The following is a 15768-nucleotide window of genomic DNA, read 5'->3' as shown; positions in this document are numbered from 1 at the left end:
ACCAACGGTCGCAAATGCCCAGCCCGCCTCACTGCCGCAAATCCCAGCTCTTCTCACTGCTGCAAACCAACTGTCGCAAACCCGCGGCTCAGTCCGCGCTGCGGGAAGACGGACACGCGGTGAAGGAGCAGCGAGAATGAAACGACCGAGTGAGTCCCGCGTCCGCGACCCGCCGAGAGCCCCCGCCCCGCCCCCCGGCCCGGCCCGGCCCCGCCACTAACCCCCTTCTCTCCCCGCAGAGCTGAGGAAGGCCAGTAAGCGGCTGAGCTGCCACAAACGCTTCAAGATCCAGCGGAAGGTGAGCGGCCTCGGGCCTGAGCTCGTGACAAAGCCTGAGCTCGAGTGGTGATCGGGGCCTCCGGTACAGCGCCTCATCGCGTCTTCCAGACTCTCAAAGCGCTTCACAGGACAAAACCACAGAGAATTTAATGTTTTTTTTGGTTTTACGATACAGAAGCAACGAAATAATCTTTAATGACCCGATTGTACAGCGCTGCAGCTCAGCGTCAGCGCTCTCCCCTCGCGCTCCCGGACTTTCCTTCACGTGTTCTGGGCAGTAAGTGCGAACCTGCGTTGGTCCATTGGCGGATCGCTTTTCCGGGAGTAATACATTACTTCATAAATAAATAAAAATAATAATTTTGATCATTTAATCCACTGTTTGTGGAACACTGCTATGCACAATTTTTGCTCACAAAATACACAGTCACTACACTTTAAAGGATATACTGTGAAGCTCTTTGAGATGTCTCGATGTGACAAGGCGCCATCTCAAATGCAAGGATTATTATTATTACCTTCTGGCTCAGAGGTGAAAGTGTTATCACTGTGGAAGGCTGATGCACAGCTTTACAGAACTGGCTGAAAACTGATGAAAAGTTTCTACATCTCTGACTCCCAAGTGAAGAGGAAGATCCAACGCTGATTTCGCCAGTTGATTTAAATTTTTAATTCAGTGTTTATATAAAAGGTTGATTTAACTGAAGGCCAGACTAAGGAAACTGTTATAACTTTAGAGATTTTTTTAAATACAAGTTCAACATTATTTTGTTGCTTTTGATTTTCTAAAACCAAAAAGTTTAATTCTCTCTGGTTTCCTCACCCTGGGCAAAACCAGAGAGAATTTAATATGTTTGGTTTTACAACTATAAATACAAAAGCAACAAAATAACTCTTTAATAACCTAATTAATTGTGGCTCCAGCTGCTGTACAGTAAAAAAACTGTGTAATTCACTGTTCAGCCTCTAATCCCCCACCCATTGGAACTTCATCCTAAAGTCCCTTCACTTTGCTTCCTCTCTTGCCTCTTCAAGGCCTGTCTCAAGACCCTCCTCTTTTGCAGCGGCTTGGCTCACCCTCCTATGCCGACCCTCCCGATCCCAACCAACAGCTTGGCTCCAAATTCCTGACTGTCCCAGCCTTGGCACGTCCTCCCAACATGAAAGGCGCCATGCAATTGTAATTTGTTGTTGTTGCTGTTGTTCAGGTCCGGGAGCATAAGCGGAAAGTTCGGAAAGAAGCAAAGAAACACGGGCCGAGAAAGTCACGCCGTGACCCGGGGGTCCCCAACTCAGCCCCATTTAAGGAGGCAATTCTCCGCGAGGCTGAGCAAAGGAAGCAGCAAGTGAGTAAAGTGTGTGCGGTGAAACCACTACATATGGCTGAAGCATTTTTACTTTAGAATAAACTATGTTTTACAAAGTTACAATTGGTGATTTTATTTATAGAGCTTACTGCTTTCCTTGGTCGATCCTTTAGCTTGAGGAGCTTAAACTGAAGCAGAAGGAAGCCAGGCAGAAGGAATCCGCGAAGAAAAGGAAACTTGAAGCTACAAAGAAAGATCCAGTGAGATTGGAGAAGAAACGTGCTAAGGTGCCAGTTGTCCTGTGTAACATTACTGTTTCCTGCATACCAATCAGCTTTGCTCAACTGTGTTAGAGAGAAATCTGTACAATTCCTATTTTGGCAGAAGGCTGCTTCACAACCAGAGAAGAAATCACCCAAAATAGAAGATAAAAACAGAAGGAAATGTTTGTGCAGAGAGCTGAATAAAGTAAGTATACATTTAATGTAGTCCCATGCTCCTCGCACTGACAGTAATAGGAGTCTGACAAAGGCTGGATATTTTTTCAGCCTAAGCTAACATAGTTACTCACATTTATAAATTTGAAAACTTTTCAATCTCATCATAATACGCCGACTCTCCAGCACAGCGCTGGAGCATTGTCACTCTCGCCCTCCTTCAGGTGAAATGTTTGGGCCTGTCTGCTTGCTCAGGTGGACAGTAAAGATCCCGTAGACAATTTTAAAAGATAATGGAGTTTATCCCAGGGCCCTGGCGAACAATCCCTTGTTAAAAATACAGTAAAACTCTTTATAAATTGTATAATCGTCAAAGTCGTACATCTACCTGAGTCCCATTCAGTTTCCTATCAAGACCCCTTAAATGTATTTGTACTAGTCGTATTTATCACCTCCTAACGCCGCTCCCCTATCCTCCATTACTCTTGCACTTACCGGCTGCAATGAATGGCGGGAAACGACGTCCTGACCCGTCAATGCGTGTGCACTTACCAGCCGGCTGCATTGAACCGGGTTGTCTTGATCTCCATCGTCGCGTGTGCAGAAGCACTCCATTTCCCACGATTCAATGCGATTCCATGGCTTGCCGGTAGGTGCGCATAAGGCAACGGATCAGGAAGCATTGAATCACGGGAATCCTAGTCTTCACCCGTCACCACAAGAGCACTTACTGGCTGTAGTGTATTACACATGCGCAGGGTAGATTATTGATTAAATCAGATTTTATATGACTTATATAAATTTGCCTGTAACTCAGTCTTCGCGCAAGTCATATTAAATGTTATGGTCCCGACTAATACGACTTACGTGAGTTTTACTGTAATTGGTTATTCACCTCATGAATATTTGTGGAACATTTCTTTCTGCAAATTAGCTGCTGTGTATACTTATAAATAGTCACTACACTTTACTACTATACAGTAAATCCTGTGAAGAGCTTTGAAACTTTTCAACAACATGATGAAGCATTGACTCAGATTAATATGAATTCCTTTCTAACGTAAGAACATAGGCTAGAGATGGTTCCTTGGTGTGGAAGTGTAGGAGATGTTTGATTGTCTTGTGTGGCCTGGCAGGTGATTGACACCTCAGATGTGCTGCTTCTCGTGCTGGATGCCAGGGACCCTCTCGGCTGCCGGTGCCCAGAGGTGGAACAAGCGTTCCTGTGCTCGGAGGGGAAGAAGCTGGTCTTCGTGTTGAACAAAATCGGTAAAAGGCATTTATTGGCAAAGCATTGAGTCAAACACAGCACTGATTGGATTTGGAGCATCCCTATTTAAGATGATTTAAATCAAATAAACGTGTTTAAAAGGCAGACTATGGGTTGAAACATAGATACTTTTACAGCAAAGTCAAGCTTTACATAAACACTGAATTCAATTTTACATTAACACTGAAATGTGTAACCTTGCCTCACTGTTTAGATCTGGTGCCAAAGGTGAATGTGGAGAAATGGTTACAGTATCTGATGAACGAGTTTCCTACTGTGGCCTTCAAATCATCGACGCAGCTACCAGATAGCACCAAGGTATGTTCCCAAGGCCGCTCCAGTCTGGCATGATAATAATCGTCGCATTTGAAACAGTGCCTTATCACATTGTCAAAACATCCCAATACATTTCACAGGATATACTTTAAAGTGGATTCGCTGTGGGCAAAGCACGGCAGCCAGTTTGCACACAGCAATGTCCCACAACACAGCCATGAAGTGAAAGACTGATTTTATTTTGGGGATTGTTGGCCAGGACACCGGGAGAAACTCCCTTTTCTTTGCAAATAGCACCATGGGATCTTTAACATCAACCTGAACGGACAGGTGGGACCTCAGTTTAACATCACATCCAAAGGACATCCAACACCCCTTCCCTCAGCTCTGCATTGGTGCGTCATCTTAGACTATGCAATTCCAAATCCTGACAGGCTTGAACCCACAACCTCATGGAGTCCTGTAGCTTATTGGTTAGAGCAAGCGAGAGGACCGAGGTTCAATTCGCGGGTGGGGCAAAATCTTTTAGGCAAGTTTCCTTATTCCATACACCTCTGTTTACCTAGTATTAAGTAGGATCCCGGTCGGTTGTTAGTCGATTGGTGGATCGCTTTTCCGGGGAACCAAATAATAATTTGGTCACTCAATCCACACTGTTGTGCGCAATTGGCTGCTGCATTTCGCCCACAATATATACAATACAGTCCATTCACTTTACAGTATATTCTGTGAAGCTCTTTGAGATGTCTCGATGTGTCAAGGCGCCATCTCAAATGCAAGGATTATTATTATTACCTTCTGGCTCAGAGGTGAAAGTGTTATCACTGTGGAAGGCTGATGCACAACTTTACAGAACTGGCTGAAAACTGATGAAAAGTTTCTACATCTCTGACTCCCAAGTGAAGAGGAAGATCCAACGCTGATTTCGCCAGTTGATTTAAATTTTTAATTCAGTGTTTATATAAAAGGTTGATTTAACTGAAGGCCAGACTAAGGAAACTATAACTTTAGAGTTTGGCTTTGTCTGTACTGTGTTTCAACAACAAATTATACTCTATAGTGCTAGTTTCAAACCATAGTCTGCCCTTTAAAGATATTTATCTGCTTTAAATTATCCCAAATAGGAATTTGGCAAATTATCAAAAGCAGTTTTTGTGGATGCGGCAGTAACAATAAGCCTTTAGATGTGAAATGTAATTACAACATTTTTAGTTCAGTTTCTGGGTTGACTTTGTGCTGCTAACCTTTCTATATTGCAACTTCTAATTCTAATGGTTTGTTCAAACAGCAGGAAAAAAGGTTAAACAAGCATTCCTCTCACACAGCGATATCGCAGGTTCGTACCTGTACTGGAGATGAAACACTTCTCAAGTTGCTCACCGGTTACTGCCACGAGGCTGAGAAATCCATCAGAGTTGGTGTCGTAGGTGAGTCCTGCATTTGGGAAGGAAATTCTCATGTTGAAATGAGCAACTGTGTACACTTGTACCATTAATGGTTGCCTGTAACATGATCAGCATTAGCATTGTATGTAGAGTAAGTCTCGCTTCCAAACTTGTCTCATCTGATCTGCTCAGCATTTTGATGAGACAAGGCTTGTTACATTGGTAAGTGAGTAGCAGGGATTGGCTTTGGTGAAGAAAGACCTTGTGCTTTTAAAGTACTTCGCAGGTAACTAGCGTAGTCACTGTTTTGTAGGCAAACAAAACAGCCGTTTAACCCAGCAAAGTCTAACATATAGGCATGAAGTTGATGAGCAATGAATTTGGATTAACCTGGATTTTAGTGTTTTACTGAAAAATGGCACCTTTGACAAAGCAGTTTCTCCCAGTTCTCTGCTGGAGTGTCAGCCTAATCTGTGAACTCAAACATCTCAATGTGGGGCTCAAACCCATTGCTTTCTGACCCAGAGCATGTGCTGCTGAGCCAGGCTGTGACGCAAGTGGTCAATGGAAAAGAATTGGCTGAGACTAACTAGGGATTCAAATAGAACTGGCAATATAACAAACAAAAATTACATTTGTATAGCACCTTTCACATCAGGAGGACGTAACAGCCTAAATCTGATGTACCCAGTGTAGGTTAGTGTATTCAGCTTATAGCCAAACATTTGTTTTTCAGGGTTCCCGAATGTGGGGAAAAGCAGCTTAATCAACAGCATGAAAAAGATTAGGGCTTGTCCTGCGGGTCAGACGAGAGGCCTAACAAAGTAAGTGGAACTGAGTAAAGGGGCTACACTGGGGAAGTGCTGCTGCATTGAGAAGTGAGGAGAATTCTATCACAGTCTGATTTTCTGTGACTGCTAAAGATCCAACTCTGATCTCACTCCGCAACACTAGACTTCAGAAGCAGATACTTTGGGGAGGTGCTTGTATTAAAGCAGTTATCTTGGCATGAGGGTTTCCCTTACATACTCACCATGCAAATGTTTTGTGTGTAGATCTATGCAGGAGGTTCACATCAATAAACAGGTCAAGATGTTGGACAGTCCAAGTATCATTGCTTCTCCGTCAAACTCTGCCCTGGCCCTGTCTCTAAGGGAGGTCATGGACGTGGAGACACTGCAGCACTCGACCACTTTGGCAGATCCTATCCTGAAACACTGTGAGAAGCAGCAGGTAACTACACCCACGGCTAGAACACAGCCTCCTGACACATTACATCCTTATCATTAGCCAAGTGAATCCCAACTGAGCAACAGAGACAGTTTGAGTGAGAAATGAGGAAACATAATATTTCTGAGTTTCTGTGACCGCTAAAGATCCAACTCTGATCTCACTCGCCTTCACGTAAGAGTTTCAGCTAGTAAATTCTAACCAGTTAAAGCTTGTGGTGTGTGTGAATGTCTCATGTTGTGGAGATTAAGCCATGCACATCAGCAACACTCACTCCTGATCTGGGGCTCCTTGTGCCACCTCTGTACTTGCTCACTCACTAGAGAAGCCATGTTCAAAATGCAGCTATATCGAGTCTCTATCGAGCCAGTTTTTCATTTTTTCAACCCTGAGGCTTGAATCTATGGTATTTTCCCGAGGTAGGTGTTTCGCTGTGCATTTAGAGAGAGGAAGTGTTGCTAATGTGTTTCTCATTAATATTGAAGCATCTTCAGTTATGATCTTCCCTTTAATCTCTGCTCGTCTATTTCTGAGTTAATATTAATGGCTGAATTGTTGTAGTTGTTTGTCTGATGAGGTGGCTAACTTGTGTATATGGACTTCCTGTCCTCCAGATCATGCTGCAATACAACGTCTCAGACTTTCGCAACTCACTGGAGTTTCTGACCTTGTTGGCTCGTAAACGGGGTCTGCTGAAGAAAGGCGGGGACCCAGACACAGCTGCAGCAGCACGGCAGATTCTATGTGATTGGACGGGGTAAATCAGCTATCCTGTACCTAGCTACACAGGACACATTGACCTGTATGTGGCACATTTCACAGCGGGACGTCCCGAAGCACTGACAAACAGCTGTGCAATAACAGCAAGGGAAGGGGCGCAGTTGACGAAAAGACTTTTATTAATTTAGGAAAAAATGAAAGTCAATTAATTCAAGCCTTATCATACATTACAAAGAATTGTAAAATAATCTGTTCTATCTCCCAATTAAGGTCCAAGGTTAGTTACTACACATGTCCTCCAGTGATGCATCAACTGCCTGCTCATATCAACAGTCAAACTGTGGAGGAGGCCAGACAAGGCTTCAGCGCAGAAGAACTAGCCAAAGACAATAAAACGACACTTCAAGGTAAACATTCATTGCATGAGGTGGGTAATGTACACAAGGTGGGAAACAATAAGATAACTTGCCTTTTAGTAATGTCTTCCTTGTTCTTCAAATACAGTTCTGCCTCCATATCCCAGGAAAGAGGCAGACGTCTATAATGAGGAGGGACACTGGGCGGCTCATTACATACTTGATACACGAGGGTTTCAATTATTCCGCTTTCCTGCTGCCACCAAATTGCCCTCAAGAGTGTGTTTGTTTTTCAGTGACTGAGTGCAGCCCAAACCCTCTGTCCTGAGGGCTGTCCTGGCCATGTAGATGCTGCCACATTGTCATGGTCCCGGTTAGCGGATAGCTTTAGGTGTGTTTAATATCTGGCTCCTCTCACAAAGACGATGCACATTATGTCCATGCGTAAAGCCAACAAATTACATTATTTGTTTCTCCCCAGATGTTCGATGCCCCACCAAAGCCAGTAGTTTAGTTTTCCAGTCTGCAGGGCTGACACTCGGAATAACTGAGGAGAATGACATAGAAGAAATGGATGATGATGATGTAATAGAGGAAAAGACTGAAGATGAAGTGTGTGGGGTGAGCAGCATGTCACTAGGTGAATTTCAGCCTGGCCGCATGTTATTAAGATTGTATGTTCATAATTAGTCTCCAAGTGAATTGTCTTGGAAGAAAAAATTGTAAACACATTAAAAAAATGGCTTTGCTACCTGATTAGGGTTAGACATTGATAGAAATCTTTGTGAATGAACAGTAATGTGCTGGGAGCCAACAGAGGTGTGCAGGACACACAGCTGATTGCTATGTCAAGTTATGAATTAGAGCTTGAACCCCAATGTCCTGGGTGGAGGGGAAAGAGGAGAAACTTTAGTTTGAAACCAAGTCACCTGAGTTTTAAAATATAAGCCTTTCCTAGCATCATCTGATCACTGAGATGCCTGAAAGCACTTCACAGGAATTTACTGAAGTATAGTGACTGCGTATTGCATATAAAGATTGACTTTACTATTCCTCTAGGATGAAGATGCTGAACAAGATCAAACCACAAACACAAACGTCGAACCAGTGAAGCGACCGGGTGCAGGAGATCCCAGGAAGAAAAGGCTACAGAAGCCAGGTCAGTAAATGAAAGTTTTGTTTAAATTGTGTCTGATTTTAGCTTTATGGCACTGTACTTTCTCGTGAGGAAACATTTGAGGCTGACTTACTCATACCTGAATAGAACATCTTTCATTGATATGCCAACTATCCACTTGTCTGTATCAAGGTCTGAGGGAGAAACGGACTCAGGCCTGTCAGATTCTAGCAAAACAAAAACCAGTTGCACATGAGGTTACAAGGGACATAATGGCATCTGGATTATGCATAGTGACCAATTATCTGCACTGTTCACTTATCCACAAAGAAGACGATCTCTATCAAGGTGGATAATTGGCTCCAGTATATATTGAATTAATTGTTTGGATTCATCCTTAATTTGCTTTTTCAAAGATTGCCTTCTTGTGTCAATATAATTACTGCTTCCATTTGTCTTTCAGCAAAGTCCAGTGTAACTGTGCAGAGTCTGGATCTCGCGTGTGAAAGTCACGAAGATGATACATACGACTTCAATACTGATTATGTTGCCAGTGCTACAATATCATTGGATTCTGCCTAGTGACTGCCTCTGGGACTTGCTGTGTCTGAGCACCAGGATCACACTGCTGTAAACTAGCTACTCTATATTTTGGAGTTTTGAAGAAATGTTAAATGCTGATATGTATATCATAAATGTAATTATAAAATGTGTTATTGCCAGACATTAAAATACCTTCTTTATGGAATTAGTGGTTCACTTTATTTTGGTAAAATCTCAACATTCAACCCAAATGGCATCGGGTCAGATGGTTACACACTGATACTGGAACAATTGTGGCTAAAGCAGTGATGGAGAGTAAGATGCTGTGACATGAAGAAGACATTTTATAGTAGACTTGCTTTAAATCACAATTTGCAACCTTGTCTCAATAACATACTAACCTGTGATGTACAACTAAACACATAATTGAAACTAGTGGGTGAAGATGGTTTCCCACACAGCACACATTAATTACCTTCAGGAGGAATGTGGCACAAATTAAAAGTGACTTAACAATACAATTTGTGCTTTTATAGCTTTGAAGATTGGAGTGCACCTACTTATCATTCCTGTCCTTCCTGTTAATTTGGGGTATGTTACTGCTAGTCCTTCAGCTGGAGTCAATAAACCTAACCGAAGAATCCTGTTGCTAAGAGGGAAAAATACTGCTTTCCAGTAATACATTAAAATGACATTGGGTCATAAATTTTTAATCTCAACTTCACAAACTAGTACTAGGAACCAGTGAGACTGATTACAATATTGTCTGGGGAATCTGTAGGGAGATAATATTAAACTGCTCTCCATTACAAGCCTTTTCTTAGTTGAAGGTTTCAATAGAAAGGGAAACCTGATTATTTTCTGACATTGTTCTCCAGTTTGAACAATATAGTTTTACAACAAACTAACTTGAAACCATTAAGTATGCAGGCTATAATGTACAGTATTGGGACAAAATGCTTTACAAAATGTGAGTGCTGTCTGCAGGTTTCCTGGACAGCTTATATTGAAAACAACATTATTAAAAGCCCCAAGAACAATATAATAATAATCGTGCACTTGATATTTCAGCATTTTCACAGTATTCCTGAATGATGGCTTCACCTAAGACATAATCCAGCCGAGACAAATTGTAGGCACGTAAAGGGTGTCCTTGGAAGTACATCGGTGTGAATTGCTGAGTGGTGTGTCCATTACTGAGTGGTGTACAAACCCTGTCACTGGTTAGACACCAGGTTTTTGCTGTCCTCCGCATGGCGTCGTACTGGATGAAATTTTCCCGTTGGATCTGGAACGTACCATTTGTCCCAAATATCACCATAGGATGAGACGCGGCCCCAGGGTTTGAATCGTCCGTTCCAGTGCAGCAACTTGGCAGCTCTAACAAAGTGAGAGGAATATCGCGTTCCAATGTTCGAGCCTTCAAAACAAAACGTCTGTTAGCAGATCAACATTAGTCATGTCATCACTGCATGATGAGTATTGTGAAAAAATGTCAAATGCTTTGACCAGAGCTGCTGCCCTGCCCCAACAACAACAAACTGACATTTATAGAACACCTCTCATGTTGGGAGGACAACCCAAAGCGCTGAACAGTCAGGTGTCGGGGCCCGAGGATGGGGGAGGGGTGGTGTAGGGGTGAGGGAAGGCAGAGAGGTGGGAGACCAAAGACTAAATGGAAGAGAAGGGTCTTGAGACCAGCCTTGAAGGAGGCAAGGGAGGAAGCGAGGCCAAGGGACTGTGGGATGGAATTTCAGAGTGTGGGTGCAGAGAGGCTGAAAGTCCAGTCGATGGTAGGGCGGGTCGGGCGGGAGACATGGAGCAGCCCGGAGGTACTGACCTCCCAGAGGTGTTGACTAGCCAGAGCACTGTAGGCTGATGGCAACCATAGTCTGGCCATACAGCTAAGTGCCAGTTATCCAGGAAATAGTTGGTACAAACCAAATATCACAACAGCTAGAACTTACCCAAGTGCCTGATGTGCCAGAGGGGAGCGATGGAAGAGTGCTTTTTGTAGAACACAATGAGCAGGGGTGGAGTGGGACTTCCGCCCACCAGGGCTCCATTGTATACAGTCTCCCTGCCACAAGAAAACTCAGCTTTGCTAACAGGTAATAACATATTTCTTCCATCCCTTCAGGGTGACCTACTCAATGTGGTTGCTGGCCACCTCCGCTTTAAAGCTATGAAGCAATTTACTGTTGCTATAGCAACAGAATGTTATCAATTGCCCAGTTTCTGGAGCCAAGGTGTTGCAGGAGACTTGCAAAGCAAATCGCAAACAATTCTCTCATCAGCAAGATGTGATAACCGACACTCACTCCACATTTATCTCCATCCACTTTTCCAGCTGCTGTGTGATGTTCTGCTGCCGCCACTCTGTCAGATTAGCTACAAACACACCGGGGTTGAAGGAGCACGTCCCAGCTTTAATCCCAAGTTTTCGGATTGTTTCCTTTTTATAATCGAGGAAGCCCAAATACGTGTTCTGCAAAACAAAATTTGGAGCAAAGCAATTTACAAAATGTTTGAGCTTCATTTCTTCCTATTTAGTCTTATTCCTGTTCTGCATCAATGAGCTTTGGCCAATCACCGACCACAGACTCGGCCTCGGTGCTGTTTTTGATTGTCAGCACTTTGAGACGTCCTCCCTACGTGAAAGGCGCTCTATAAATGTAATTTTGTTGTTGTTGTCCTCCAGAGACGTGAATCTGCATCATGCCACACACTGCATTTAGTAATTATCCCTGCATTTGGTATCGTGCCTCAACATATCATCGAGACACCTCAAAGCGCTTCACAGGATATACTGTAAAACGTAGTGACTGTATTTTGTGGGTGAAACATGTCAGCCAATTGACCACAGCAATATCCTACAACAGCCATGGAGCGTTTTATTTGGGGAAGTGTTGGTCAAAACACCAGGAGAAACTCCCTTCTCTTTTTGAACAGTGCCATGGGATCTTTAACGTCCATCTGAATGCCTTCGGACTCAAGAGATGAGAGTGCTACCACTGCGCCATGCTAGCACACTATTACAATCCAGACAATGCTTGAGCATATACATAAGGAGGTGGGAGAAGTGGAAGCAGAGAGAGTGAATGATAAATATAAACTTTCAGGGTACTGTTTACAGTGAATTCTGGCCACTGGAAACTGGAAACACTCACATTTTTACTGCGAATGTTTGACCTTCATCTGAAGTCCGCCAAACCCTAAATCACATTTCCATTATAACCCCTACCCTCCCAGTACCACCACCACCAATGCAGGACATAAGGTAGAGGTTCCCAACAGCAGAAGAGGTTCGGAAGAGTGTAGTACCTGACTCCCAGCACCTCTCACCATCACCTTGGAAGATACAGAATCGCAATCTTCAGAAAAGGCTGCAGCATAGCCCACCTTCAGTTCAGTCTCATAAAGCTCACGGATGTCTCCTGCAGGAAGGGATAGATACAGTCAGCCTCAACTCTTAATAAAAAACATGGACATTTTTAAACAAAATATTTACATTACCGTCAAAACAACCTGGAGATGCCGGGCTGGTGCTTACCTTGTATAATGACATCATCATCCAGGTAGATGGCTTTCTGCAGCCCGGGCACCAGGGTGGGGAGGTAATACCTTGCAAACATCAACTACAAATAACAAGGAGGCAGAATAGGAGACATGATCAAAGGAAAAGGGAAATTAGCATTTGATTTTGTAGCAATAAAATACAACATTATTAGGACATGAAACATGTCACCATAAATGGTCATTGAGCAGAATCAAATACGACATTTAAAAAACAATTAGATACTTGACAATTGTGAACTAGACCCTGACAAGTCACAGATGGGACAAGCAGGTACTTACTGGCTTCAGGTTTGTCTCATCCCCTCCAATCGGTACTTTCCCGTCCAATACACTAGTGTTGAACTCAAGAATTTTGTACTTTATCCCCTTCAGCTCTTCTATCTGAAGCCATGATCTTAGAGCAATGAGAAAGTTATTAATGGGTTAATACTGATGTCAAATTAAACAATGCAGAACATGAACCAAGTCTGCCTACACATCACATAAACATGACATTTACCTCAAATGGCCAACAGTGGTGTTTGTAGTGACTAAATGGAAGACGACATTGGACTTGCTATTACTATATATACTGTTCATTGCTGCTATCACACCTCCCAGCCGCTCCTCCACAGCCGGCATTACAATGGCAATCTCTTCATCACTTCTCTCGCTTCGATCATCTCCATGGCTGTGAAAATTATCCAGTCCCAGGCCACCAAGCGAATCTGTGGGAAATCACAGGCGTACAGTGAATGTCAAATTGGCACGTTACTGGGAGGTGTGTCAAGGCACTTCACAAGATTTTACTGTGTAATGTGTATTTTGTAGCCCAGGCAGCAGCCAATTTGCACACAGCCATGGAGGAAATTCTACTTGGAGAGATTGTTGGCCAGGACACCTGGAGAAACTCTCTTTTCAAAGAGTGCCACGGGATCTTTAATATTCATCTAAACAGGCAGACAGGACTTTGGTCATTATTGTACCGTACATGGCAGGCCATCTGAAGGAAGCAGCACTCCCCCAGTACTATACTGGATTGGCAGAATCTAGTCTCTAATCTTAAAACCTTCATCATTAGACTAGATTACCAGACTAATCACAGGCGTACAGGGGTTCCGGTGTCCTTCAAGATCCTTCTCAAGACCCTTCTCTTCAACTGTGCCTTTGTTCACCTTCCTTGCCCCCTGACCTATACCCTCTCCAATTCTGACCACTAGCTCGGGTCCGAAACACTGATTGTCCAGCACCTTGGGACATTCTCCCGACGAGAAAGGGCTATACAAATGTAATTTTGTTGTTGTTGTTCTCACCCAGTAACAACCAGCACCTTTCAGCAAGTGATGAAGAGCAGCTGTCCTGACCACCCCCCACCCCGAGTTCTGACCATTGGGTCTGTGCAGGTACATTTAGGTCTTCTAGATACGTTTTTATTAATACTATTATTCTCCCTCTCTCCTGAAGAGAAGTGCCTGCTTAAATGGCAATTTCACATGTACACAGCTAGACACATAGCTCAAGTCTGGTCACATTGTTTACCACGTAGCATTACAAACAGCTCACTGAGTAGGGATAGATAAAAGATGACATTAAATGCTGAAGCATTTTACCTGAACTTTCCTTGCTCAAGAGGTCACTTACACCAATTAGATTGTGGTGCAACACTATCAGAAATACAATCGCAGCAAGCAGGATTACCAGGATATTAACTGGAAAACAACAAAAAAGACTTAATTATAAAAAAAAGTAGATTTCACTTCTTATTTAAACTGATTTTTTCCTGTCAGGACAAAGTTATGCATGGTCAATCTTAAGAATTTGCTAGACAAAAGACCAAAGTCCACCTGGTTTGCCTTCCACTATCCTGACAGTCACTTGACATGTTGTGTTCCAAACTATAAAGCAATTGACTGCCGCGTTTCGCCCACAAATAGACAGTCAATTCACTTTACAGTATCAAAAACAGAAGTGGCTGGGAACACTCAGCAGGTCAGGCAGCATCTGTGGAATAAGGAAAGTGAGTCAACATTTCGGATCCACGACCCTTTGTCAGAACAGTCTGATGAAGTATCTGACGAAGGGTCGTGGACCCGTAACGTTGACTCACTTTCCTTTCTCCACAGATGCTGCCTGACCTGCTGAGTGTTCCCGGCCACTTCTGCTTTTGATACTGTAAAGTGAATTGATTGTATATTTGTGGACGAAATGCGGCAGTCAATTGCGCACAGCAATGTTCCACAAACAGTCGTGGATTGAGTGACCAATTTTATCATTTTTTTCCTTGAGGGATTATTATCAGGCGTGTGGAGTAAAGAAACTTGCTCAAGGTTTCACCCCCTGCCGGGAATCAAACCCAGGTCTCTCTCTCGCTTGCGAGACGAGCTCTAACCACTGAGCTACAGGACTCGAGATATTATTTTCCAGCAGAAATCTGTATAATTTGTTCTTGAAACAAACAACACTTTCCGCTTCCACCGTCTCCCTACGTTACGGCCTGTTCCACAGGTTTACTATTCGCTGGTGTTTCCACCCCTTCACGTGTCAGCATCAACTGTGGCGCGTCTCGGCCAAGACTTTCCTCCCAGTAAAACTGACTCCCCACGGCTGCGGTCTGGTCTCCCCGCGGTCCCCGCGAGGACCTCGGGCCGCGCTTACCTTTGCGCAGTGACATGTCTTGTTCACAGGCTCCAAATCTACAGAATGAAACAAACAAACATTTGAAAATCTTTCTCCTCTGAAGAGAGAATCCTCGTCCTGAGCAATAACGGTTATACACAGGGAATCGCCAATAGTGTTAGCGGGAGATCAGCCGCAGTGTGTGTGCAGCGGAGCAGAGCGGGGGGGGGGGGGGGGCGGGTGTTGCGGGGGAGCGGTGGGGGGGCGGGTGTTGCGGGGGAGCGGTGGGGGGGCGGGTGTTGCGGGTGGGGGGGCGGCGGAGGGGGGCGGTGTTGCGGGGGAGCGGTGGGGGGGGCGGGTGTTGCGGTGGGAGCGGGTTGCGGTGGGAGCGGTGGGGGGGGCGGGTGTTGCGGGGGAGCGGTGGGGGGGCGGGTGTTGCGGGGGAGCGGTGGGGGGGGCGGGTGTTGCGGGGGAGCGGTGGGGGGGCGGCGGAGGGGGGGCGGTGTTGCGGTGATTTGCGGAGTTTACCTGAACTACTGGGGTCCTCGGCCACTAACCGCCACCTCAGCACACGGGATGGGTGGCCTCCACCTGCCTGTGTGTCTGGGTCTCCCGGTGTCTCTCGCCCCCGCCCACACAGGCCGACACACACACACACATCACCAAAGGCCCTT

The 15768-nt window shown here is 44.5% G+C and overlaps 2 protein-coding genes and 2 non-coding genes across 5 annotated transcripts; 3 read left to right on the top strand and 1 right to left on the bottom strand.

Moving 5' to 3' along the window:
- The first annotated feature begins 67 nt into the window (after window positions 1–67).
- Window positions 68–9125, top strand: gnl3 (guanine nucleotide binding protein-like 3 (nucleolar)). Of its 2 annotated transcripts, none has more exons than XM_007908860.2 (15): window positions 68–149; window positions 240–298; window positions 1488–1625; window positions 1760–1873; window positions 1974–2054; window positions 3160–3292; window positions 3508–3611; window positions 4858–4996; window positions 5691–5778; window positions 6010–6187; window positions 6799–6941; window positions 7175–7311; window positions 7742–7881; window positions 8320–8419; window positions 8841–9125. In XM_007908860.2, the coding sequence occupies exons 1-15, from the start codon at window positions 137–139 to the stop codon at window positions 8957–8959; spliced, it is 1686 nt and encodes a 561-aa protein (XP_007907051.2). In that variant the 5' UTR covers window positions 68–136; the 3' UTR covers window positions 8960–9125.
- Window positions 5828–5902, top strand: LOC121849986. The gene has a single exon (XR_006085441.1). It is a non-coding gene; the product is annotated as a small nucleolar RNA SNORD19 (small nucleolar RNA).
- On the top strand, window positions 6284–6355 carry LOC121849987. The gene has a single exon (XR_006085442.1). It is a non-coding gene; the product is annotated as a small nucleolar RNA SNORD19 (small nucleolar RNA).
- On the bottom strand, window positions 9117–15719 carry glt8d1 (glycosyltransferase 8 domain containing 1). The gene is made up of 10 exons (XM_007908861.2): window positions 15623–15719; window positions 15134–15171; window positions 14089–14187; window positions 12999–13206; window positions 12779–12893; window positions 12474–12558; window positions 12245–12357; window positions 11242–11408; window positions 10888–11000; window positions 9117–10340 (listed from the first exon to the last, which is right to left on the bottom strand). The coding sequence occupies exons 2-10, from the start codon at window positions 15147–15149 to the stop codon at window positions 10138–10140; spliced, it is 1119 nt and encodes a 372-aa protein (XP_007907052.1). The 5' UTR covers window positions 15150–15171; window positions 15623–15719; the 3' UTR covers window positions 9117–10137.
- Window positions 15720–15768: the final 49 nt, after the last annotated feature.

This window comes from Callorhinchus milii, unplaced genomic scaffold, assembly GCF_018977255.1.
Source record: "Callorhinchus milii isolate IMCB2004 unplaced genomic scaffold, IMCB_Cmil_1.0 Scaffold12, whole genome shotgun sequence".
Lineage (NCBI taxonomy): Eukaryota > Metazoa > Chordata > Chondrichthyes > Chimaeriformes > Callorhinchidae > Callorhinchus > Callorhinchus milii.
The sequence above is the reverse complement of the archived record's forward strand: the minus strand, read 5'-3'. Positions and strand labels throughout refer to the sequence as shown.

Coding starts and splice junctions, on each gene's coding strand:
- glt8d1 (XM_007908861.2), bottom strand. Junction 13,207..14,088: donor CTTGAGCAAGGAAAGTTCAG/GTAAAATGCTTC, acceptor GATTTCCCACAG/ATTCGCTTGGTGGCCTGGGA. Junction 12,358..12,473: donor TGATGATGTCATTATACAAG/GTAAGCACCAGC, acceptor CCCTTCCTGCAG/GAGACATCCGTGAGCTTTAT.
- gnl3 (XM_007908860.2), top strand. Junction 299..1,487: donor GCTTCAAGATCCAGCGGAAG/GTGAGCGGCCTC, acceptor GCTGTTGTTCAG/GTCCGGGAGCATAAGCGGAA. Junction 7,882..8,319: donor CTGAAGATGAAGTGTGTGGG/GTGAGCAGCATG, acceptor CTATTCCTCTAG/GATGAAGATGCTGAACAAGA.